General features: G+C 42.3%; 3 protein-coding genes across 3 annotated transcripts in view; 2 read left to right on the plus strand and 1 right to left on the minus strand.

Moving 5' to 3' along the window:
* The window catches only part of H257_13031 (hypothetical protein), a gene marked incomplete at both ends in the record, with an annotated part of 5,848 nt that extends 3,171 nt beyond the window's left edge, over positions 1–2,677 (plus strand). Inside the window, 4 exons of the mRNA XM_009840448.1 lie at positions 452–972; positions 1,679–1,811; positions 2,002–2,095; positions 2,405–2,677. Coding sequence (XP_009838750.1) covers positions 452–972; positions 1,679–1,811; positions 2,002–2,095; positions 2,405–2,677 — 1,021 coding nt within the window. The remainder of the gene's footprint in view (positions 1–451; positions 973–1,678; positions 1,812–2,001; positions 2,096–2,404) is intronic.
* Positions 2,678–2,842: 165 nt separating this feature from the next.
* Positions 2,843–4,605, minus strand: H257_13032 (hypothetical protein; the record flags this gene model as incomplete). Its single annotated transcript, XM_009840449.1, has 10 exons — positions 2,843–2,940; positions 3,005–3,056; positions 3,204–3,275; positions 3,425–3,503; positions 3,589–3,686; positions 3,781–3,849; positions 3,993–4,079; positions 4,142–4,297; positions 4,367–4,444; positions 4,504–4,605. 10 exons carry the CDS (start codon positions 4,603–4,605, stop codon positions 2,843–2,845), a joined length of 891 nt encoding a protein of 296 aa, XP_009838751.1.
* Positions 4,606–5,909: 1,304 nt separating this feature from the next.
* H257_13033 (hypothetical protein) lies at positions 5,910–8,107 on the plus strand. The gene is made up of 5 exons (XM_009840450.1): positions 5,910–6,249; positions 6,313–6,621; positions 6,687–6,909; positions 7,641–7,812; positions 7,864–8,107. The coding sequence occupies exons 1-5, from the start codon at positions 5,935–5,937 to the stop codon at positions 8,054–8,056; spliced, it is 1,212 nt and encodes a 403-aa protein (XP_009838752.1). The 5' UTR covers positions 5,910–5,934; the 3' UTR covers positions 8,057–8,107.
* The last annotated feature ends 1,382 nt before the right edge of the window (positions 8,108–9,489 follow it).

Raw genomic sequence — 9,489 nt, forward strand, 5'->3', positions numbered from 1 at the left:
GTTAGTGTTCCATACTTTGAAGTATATATATATATATATATCGATGCGATCAATGATTCTGTCCGATTCCATGTATATAAATAAATGCATAAGAAAACCTTTCTTCGAGTATACTGGAAAACCTTGTGGTTGAGAAGGCGGTGGTATATATGTAATTGCTGTTTCGAGCGAAAGTTGGTGTTGTTTATGTTTAATAGACAGAAACGAATATGAAGTTAGAATCTAATATAGGTATTATTATTCAAGTCCACTTGTGATGGTTGGTGACACTCGCTGCAAGTGGTGAAAAGTGATTTCTTGGACTGTGATTGGCCAATTCAAAAGGTCAGAGTGTTTGTTGATTGGTCAGTCGATTGGTTGTCGATTGGTGGTGTTCATTTGAAATTGTTAAATATCAAATCATGGACTATAGTATCTAAATGTATATATATATATATATAAATCTTCGTAGGGGCCACTGGAGTGTGGCTATCGTGTGCAATTTGTATCGGTTTGCCAATACAAGTGTGTGTCGATGTGCGGTCGTCGACCCCCACGGAAGGGCAGCGCATCCAAGTTCTCCAAGTGCTTTGAAACCTGCCAAACGACCAGCTCCGGCAGCTCGCACGCTGCTACCAAAGCGACTGAAAGCTCCCCCATTGACTCAACGGGGAGTTAAAGTGGTTGTTATGGAGTCGGTCCCCAGTAACGAATTTGATGACGTGGCAAACGGACCTGTCTCCGTCCCACCACCATCATCCTGGCAAACTCAAGGTGGCGAGTCGGGTGGGTCGTGTGCCTTGACAAAAGGACAAGCGACGCCCAGTGGTGGTAGTACACTAAACCCAACACTCTGTGAAAACGAGCCAGCTGGTGTTGTTACTTCGGATGAACGGCCTGTATCCGTCCAATTTAAACGGCCATCCGAACCTTGTGCCAAGAGTGAGCAACAACAGCACCAGTCGGGTGCATCCAAAAGCCCACAAGAACCAGGTAAGGGTGGTTTTTGCTGATCCAAAAGATATATTATATTGTGTGATCTTTGTGACTGCCATGCTTTAATGAATCTGTTTAGCCAATCAAATTCCAACATTCATTCTTTGTAGCCAATCATATACTCTTTTGCTCGATCAGTTGGCGATGTCATCAAAATACGCAATTTTGACTGTGAATAGCACAATACTGTCCGTTAACTAGAACACGGTTTGTATATTTGTATGTGCTAAATCGCCCCATTTATCTCGATGTTTATTATTTTTGTACTAAAGTTTGTATGGACCATGGGGATCTGTGGCGTTTGGAAGAATATATGTATTAAAGGCACACGAAATAACTACCATATTTGTAGTTGCTCTGCACCATGAAATACAAAACGCGAATATAATTCAATATTTCAATACAATCTCGAATCAATTATACAATTCGAATATTTAAATAAATTCTTGAAATTTAACTCCATGGTACAAAGGTACGACAAATACGGTAGATGGTGGAATTGGTTTCCTACGATTGGATTGATTGGCTCAACTAAACGAACTCCTTGTGTCGACTCTTGTGTACATTTTTATCTTGTATCCTTCTCTGTCCATGTCGCTCCAATTTAGAATAATAATACTATTATTAATTATTATTTTTGTACGACTTAAATAACTTATATATGTCATCTATATATATATAAATTATGCAAGTTTGAATAAAGTAGGACCGCAACGTTGCAACACATGTGGCCTCGTGCAAGACATAGATCAAGATACTAACCATCGCCCTTGTATTGTGTTTTTGGATTCTCTCAAAGCCCACCGCACGCTGCGCATTGCCAAATTTCTCCGCGAGTACGATATATATATATATATAACAATATAGAGCGATATATATATATATATATATATACTGTCCTGTTCACTGCGAATTCTATTGTAGGATAGAAACATATTATTTTGCCTCTATATGTTTAGGATATGTTCAAATATATATAAAGACACAAACGAATGTTGACATATATATATATATATAATTATGTAGGTATTTGCAAATGGAATGGCGGGCGCGCAAGGCCCCGACGTGTGGTCCCATGTCGATCACGGTGGCCAATTTGCCCATGATTTCCCCTCGCGAGGTACCAGATGCTATGTCAATATGGTTTTTCCAATCGATGATTCAATAGGTTTCACACGATTTCAAATATTATTTACAATTATCTATTAACTATCTATTAACATGGGAATCCTTCACATGAATTAAAATATGTTTCTCCTGGATAAAAATGTGTAGAAATGGAATTCACATCTGTTTTTATATGGAATTCAATTTGTTTGACATGAATGAACCAGTGTTTTACATAGCTAAAATGGATTTCAAACTGTTTTCAATGCTTTGAAATATGTTGGAATATATTGAAAATGGCGATATAAGTTCATATATGTAGATTCCCAGGCAATCGAATTACACCGACTGCGGTGTGTTTGTGTTGCATTATGTCGAGAAGTTTCTGTCCAACCCACCGCTCATGTCGACAGCCCTCATTGCGACAAAAGGGGGTGAATCACAGGGTATTATGACCAAAAACTGGTTTCACCCCCGCGTGATTCAACTAAAACGGGTAGCCATTCGCCACTTGATTGAGACTCTGGCCAAACAAAGCCACTATACAGCACAACCAACACGACAAGTGAGCCCCACGCATCACGAAGAAAGCTAAGCTATGTACCCGCCTCGCTTAACCCCCATAATAGACAGACTTTTTTAAAAACAGTAAACGGTGAAACATTTAAAGCCAAAACGTGCAATGTATATGGAGTGAAAGTGTTATGGAATTGTCGGGGGGAACAACGTAATCGTTAGTTGCTGGTTTGGGACGAGGCTACTACTTGCGCCCACTGGCAAACTCGTTAACTACGTCCAAGAGCGGACGAAGTTTCTTTCGCATGTCCAAGTCTTCCATCAATCCGTCTAATATGTCTTCTGTATATACTGTGAGATCGTCCCAGAATATCAAATATAATATATATATATATATGATACGGACCTTGGATCGCCCGCAAGTCGCGACATGTTTGAGCCGACGACACGTACGACGGCTATAAAGTTTATTATGATTTTTAGCGAGAATGTAACAAAAAAATTGGGTTCGAAAACGAGACAGTGCGAATGGCATAGTATATCTATGTATGTATATAGATAGAAATATATACATCCACTAGCTGGAGTTTTCATCAAATTATTACCCCGTGGGTTTGAAAGTCCTCCGTGTCGCAGAGCAATGCCAGCACTTCACACGCCACGATCACATCCGTGTCCTACAGTATATACACACATATATTAGTTCAATCATCGTTCAAGTGTGAATGGATCCGTTTAATACTACATAGTATATGACGTGGCAGGCTCAGCGAGAAGATGCTAATGCTACGATACTAACATCGACACACTGTGCAACTTTACGTACAGAAAACGATTTCCAGTGACGTTGGATGTGCGACGCAAGCAGCGCAAAGAGCTGTTTCTCCAAAACCAACGGCATGACCCTACCCACAAAATCAAGTGAGTAGTAATAGTACGTCGTTAGTTGACTCGATACAGTAGTACTACGTATATACTAAACCTACTAACCTGTCTTCGGAAATATGTTCCAGTTGCTTCAACAGCCCATGCAGATAGTACACGACGAGAATTTCTTGGCTGTCAACCAAGTCCTTCTTTTCGACATACTATAAAAAACACAACGAATTATTAGAAATATATCGCGAAATACATAACTCTCAGATACTGTACGACAATAGAGTAATAATTTAGTTAACCCACCGCCGGTTCTTCTTCGCAAAACGTGAGCACCCCCGCCACGTATTCCAACAGAAGCGGCAAGTCTGTCGTCTACAAATTACAGTTTGCATCATATCAACACGGTGGAACAAACTGAAAGGGCACTGGAATGCTGGCATCGAAACCTGTTATTTTTAATATGTATATATACAATTTATATAATGCGTTTCTTTCATAGGTAGGAAGGTAGGTACCTGCAACGCTTCGACGTGGAGCCACGCGTTCTTGAGCATGACGCCAAGCCCGCGTTCGAACTGGCTTATCAACTCCTTTGCCTCGGGCTAATTCAATATATAAATAAAATATATATCAACTTTTGCCCAAGTAGATCATCGACTTGTACGTCGAGGTCGCGTTGGCTGATGCCATGTTCGTAATCCTTGTATTCGACCAAAAGACGAAGACAGAGGTTGAGTTTGCCGTCTTCGAGGATGTAGCGCAATGCTAGTTCTTCGCACTCCCACAACGTTGCATTGTCTTGCTTGGGCATGTGCCGTTCCTACCACAAATCGCAACGTTTAGGCGGGTAGTATATACATATATAAATCATGTGTATTATATCCCCTACCATTTCCGAGATTTCGCCAAATCGCATCATGTTGCGCGCCATTTCCCTCCACTCAGCCGACAGCACGGGGTAGTCGCCCTGCACAATTTTGTTTGTCCATGAAGCACTGAAACCTTTGATAGATACTGAGTACGTACAAGAAATCGAATGTGGTTGCGCAGGTCGGCGGTCAGCTTGAGACTAAGCTTCTCCAAGCTGTCCACGTCGGCGGTCTTTGCATAGCGGGTCACACGAGACATGGATCGATCGATCTCTTGGTCTAGCGAAAATGCCTGGGAATGGCTTGTAACGACTACGTGATGAATCCACTTTGGAAACGGTTTCAGATTTGTGGAGCAGCTTTGAAATGCATCCAATATAACGTATGGGACTTAGCACCGTTGCCACAACTGGCTGGTAGCGGTTTCGTGGAAAACATGCTGAGATATCCAATACTAACGTTATAGTACTATTAATAGTACAAGTAGTAAGGTGCGCGTCATCTATAAACTACCAACTTTTCACAAAACTTTCTGACTTCTATTTCATATTCATTACTCAAAATTTCAGCAAATTGAGACGTAGAATCGATAGATCTCAATGTGGTGAAGAAATTCTACGCCTCAGATTCAAAATTGGTGATGAATTGGTCCTGAAATAGATATTAAACCTAGAGGTATTTTACATGGGCGTTTGGATATTTGGCCATAGGGGTGGCCGCTGAGATGTATCTTGATTTTTGTATGTGACTCTTATCTTTTTCGTATATATTATCCGGAGGCAGTTGGGACCTTTAACCTCCCACTCCAGTGATAAAACGCATGAAATCGGTATTTAACGTATTTGGTTTTGGGTTTAACTACATTAATTGTACGTTAAATAATAAAACCTCCACTCTTCGATTTTAGATGACGTGCACCATAGTAAAAAACAAAGTAGGTTTCGTACAGTATACAATACAACTGTATAGTACAGTAGTTGTAGTAGCTCGTGTACTGGGTAGGTTAGCACTTCTAGTTGCCCCCATACAAAACGTTATAGAAACTGCGCAGGATTTTGGTATTTTGGTTCTTAGATGTACAGGCCAAGTCAAGCATGGTTAAGAGTACTACTAGTATTATTAATACTATTAATAGTACAAAGTCGTATGACCATAACGTTACTGTTTGTACTAACAGCTACTAGTACAGCTGAACTACCGTGGTAGATATTAATACGTAGTAGTACTACGCAGTACTAGTAGTACTCAGTAATACGTAGTACTCGAAGTACATAATTTCGTCCGTATGTTACTGTACCTACTGTATTGTACTACGTACTAGTACTTCGTACTCCAGTAGCAGTAAATATCAGCTACCGGTACTATTATTAATAGTACTAGTACAGTAGTAGGAAGTTATAAAAGATGCAATAATATTGGCAATCTTTTCGTGTTTTATTAGAGTTCAACGGGCCGGCGAGAAAACATCCCACGACCAACTTCGTCAGTGTCAATTTATAAAGTCTCCATGACATCCTCCCTTCCTTCATCGTACGATGGCATGTAGATTGCTGCATTTCGTGACGGTGGTGGTGATCAACGAGGAGACATGGCCACGACCAACGAAGGCGACGTGTCTGCGGCGGAGAAGGTGTACACGTGGACACTCGTGTTCATGTGTGTGCTGCTGATGCTGTTCCTAGTCGTAAAGCTGGCCATGGTGTTCTTCAATAAGAGCAAGGTCATGGCATGGAGCACGTGCTTCTACTGCCTGTGCCTGGTGTGGGTCACAGTCCGCGTAAGTTTTTGGATCTCCATCGAGTTGCGCGACCGGATGACGTACCTGGAGCTGTACTTGCTCTACTGGTTTCCCACGACGATTCAGTTTGCCAACTTTGCGCTGCTCGTGCTGTTTTACATACAGGTCGTTTGTTCAATATCGAAATACCCATCCGTCCATCCATTCCCTCATATCTCCACGACGCAGGTCATCACTGGCCAAGCCTGGCGATCTACTTGGCGCCGCGTCTGCCTGCCGCTCTACTTTGTGCTCACGCTGAGCATGGCGACCTTTACGGCCATCTGGGCGGTCAACTCCAACTCGTCGCTCCAACATGCGATTCGGTATGGCGACGAGTACGATCAAGACATGTTCAAGATCTCTGCTGTGCGCGTGCAGCTCGAGTATTCTGCGATATCGTTCTTCGTGCTGTCGATTTTGTTTGCGTTTTTTGGTTGGAAGTTGGCCCATGTCGACAGCTCCAAGCGGCACCGCCTGCTTATTTCCAAGCCCCGGGTATGTACATTGTCGCACACTCGGTCAGTTTCCTGCGATGACGTGTGCTATATGTATGTATATAGAGCCTCGCCGTGTTCAATTCGGTGCTGTTCCTCATCTTCTTTACGCGCTCTGTGCGCGATTTCGTTACGTCCCAGAACTGGCTGCGCTTGAGTGTTGCCAACCCCGTCGACCAATTTGGGCAAATTCCCACGTTTTCATACTTTGCCCTGTTTGTCGTGTGGGATTTTGTCCCAACGATCCTACTGCTGGTACTCATTTCCACCAAAGCTGGGGCCGTGGGAGGTACTGCACAATATATGTACGATATTATCCTAAACACGAGAGTTCCGATTTCTTGCTTTGGCGTGTTGTTGCGTGGTGGTGATGGTTGGTAAATGCTTCGACTAACCTTGACATGGATGAAGCGTTTGTATTGTGTGGCCTCTTGCAGAATCCCTATATATATATATATATATATGGCTTGGGATAGAAGGGTGCTAGGTATGATTCAATATATATATATATATATTGCAGCTCACGAGAAAACCAACAACAACGATCTCATATATATAACCATGAATGTGTGATTATTTAAAAACATTATTCCATACTAGTATATATATATATATCACCCTGAAGGATGAGTTTTGCGGGTGTGTTGTCAAAAAAAAATATTCGTCGACGGATCTCTTTCCTAGAGGATTCTCCCGACGTTTATTATTGTGTTTCAAGCTGAATTTGGTATTTTTGGTAGATTCGACAAACGACTTCAAATCTACCTGAAATATCGTCGAGATACTGTTTTACTGGAACTAAGTATACTCAATGTAAATCGTGTCCGATGCATCAATGTTGAGCACTGTGAAATGGAGACGCTTGACAATGCACTGGATACACCCACCACCTGCAATTTGATTGGTCATAAGATTTTATTCGATAATTTCATTGGCTACTTCGTCGATTTATTCGATTGGCAGCCCCAGTCGTCCATTTTGAAATCGAATACACCACACCAATATGGATGGCTATTATAGTTCCGCGCTATTCGTCGTTTCGAGGCGATACCAAGCTGCCTGACTTTGGCATTTTCCATGTGATCAACACCGGCGTTCCCACGACCGCCGAAACCACCCGACTGGTCGCCGACGCCCACAGTCCCACGGCCGAGTACGGCGCCCGCGCCACTCCCATCAACGTGACCGAACGGTACCCGTTTGTGTCACGAGCGTTGTGTTTTGTACCCGTTTCTGGACGTAGGTGGACCCGGGGCGGCGACTTGTTTACGGATTTGCTGCGCTACGATTCGGATAACGACATCGTCCATACACCCCCTTATGTCAATAGCCTCAACAGCGAAAGCAGCCTCAGCGCCACAAGCTCGTACGATCGACCGTCTAGCTACACTGGCTCCCTGCTACCCCCCCCTCCCCCTTCACCACTTCTGCCATGACAACACTGGTTGGGGACGTGGAATAATATTAATTATCGTTTTGATTTTGACATGTTTTAATCGTTGAGATTCGATTTCAAAACGGACGGGAAGGATACATATTTAGGTCAAGTAAAACGATGTCTAGACGATTTCAGCTAGATTTGACGTTGTCGTTGGTCAAATCTACCGAAAATACCAAATTTAGCTTGAAACCATACTATCAATCGTATCATTGCCAAGCCTGAGGACAAGCTACGCAAACTGGAGCTGCAGAACCGAGAACTGGTGACATTGAAAGGGGCAATGTCGACCTTTTTTCTTACTCGAAGTATTTTTTGTACTTACGTACTATATTGCACGCGAAACTATTATTAATACTAATAATGTGAATACTGATCTCCACCCCCACACGATAAACGAAACGGAGCAAATTATGCAACTCACACACTATATAAATCTTACAGGTACTTCCACGAGGACCAACTACACTTATACATGCATTCAAGCGCTGGATGTCTTCAAGTCAGAGCTGAGTATGCCAGTGCGTCTCCAACAGTTTATCGACCCCAAAATGGCGTTTTGGGACTGGATATTATAATATTTCGTGTTGCCACACGGGCCTATATATACTTTGAAGTATTTCAAACAAGGACACCAAAAGTTGAAGAATCCATCCACCGTCCTCCTTGAACATGTTATGGTAGTATTACTTTTCGGTTGTAGTGTCCTTCCATGCAGTCATATTGTCCTTTTACCCAATATTTGGATTTTTGCGATGAAACGCCGAATCTATCGATCCATCCTTTGTACTGGTATGTTCACCGTCGAGTAGACATTGGCTAACCTGCTCTTTGTCATTTCGCGCGCTTCTGTACTTCTTCGCCATCAGATACACTATATATAGAATGCGGCATATGACATTTGATTCTTCGCCGGAACCACAAACAACCTTCTGGATTCTCTGGATAAGAATATCGCAATTTATGTCCAATGAAATGCGGATTATCACTTCGGTACTTTTCAAATTTATTTATATACTTCAAAACACATACAGCAGTGCAACTTTCGTCGGCGTTTACCGGCCACCACTGTATATATCAAGACGGAGCTCAAATGATATCATGGCGAAAATTTTGAAATGGGTGTGGGTGCATTTTTAATGAAATACTCAGCCGATTGAATGAAATGAGTTGAGTAATATCCTCAAAACCAGCTTTCCCGTGGCGTGGGGATACTTTGGCTTGACTTGATTAAAGTAACGGTACTCTGTATCCGGACGGGCTGCGTGAGGATTAATTCTCCTGTCGACAAAGACTTCACGATGTGACAAGCTACTGAACACAAATCCCACATCTTTAAAGATCAGGAAAACAGTCCATACTTCTTAACTGTAAGTCCATAGTTCCTGCGGATATAGATAGGCCCAAATCAAAGTGCAACCTCATGGTGGT

This window comes from Aphanomyces astaci (genome assembly GCF_000520075.1).
Source record: "Aphanomyces astaci strain APO3 unplaced genomic scaffold supercont1.44, whole genome shotgun sequence".
Classification (NCBI taxonomy): Eukaryota; Oomycota; class Saprolegniomycetes; order Saprolegniales; family Verrucalvaceae; genus Aphanomyces; species Aphanomyces astaci.

Bases quoted from the DNA above. Each gene is read 5' to 3' on its own strand.
- H257_13033 (XM_009840450.1), top strand. From the start codon at position 5,935: ATGGCCACGACCAACGAAGGCGACGTGTCTGCGGCGGAGAAGGTGTAC. The intron at 6,622-6,686 runs GTATGTACATTG...GTATGTATATAG, and splicing joins TGCTTATTTCCAAGCCCCGG to AGCCTCGCCGTGTTCAATTC. The intron at 7,813-7,863 runs GTACCCGTTTGT...TTCTGGACGTAG, and splicing joins CCCATCAACGTGACCGAACG to GTGGACCCGGGGCGGCGACT.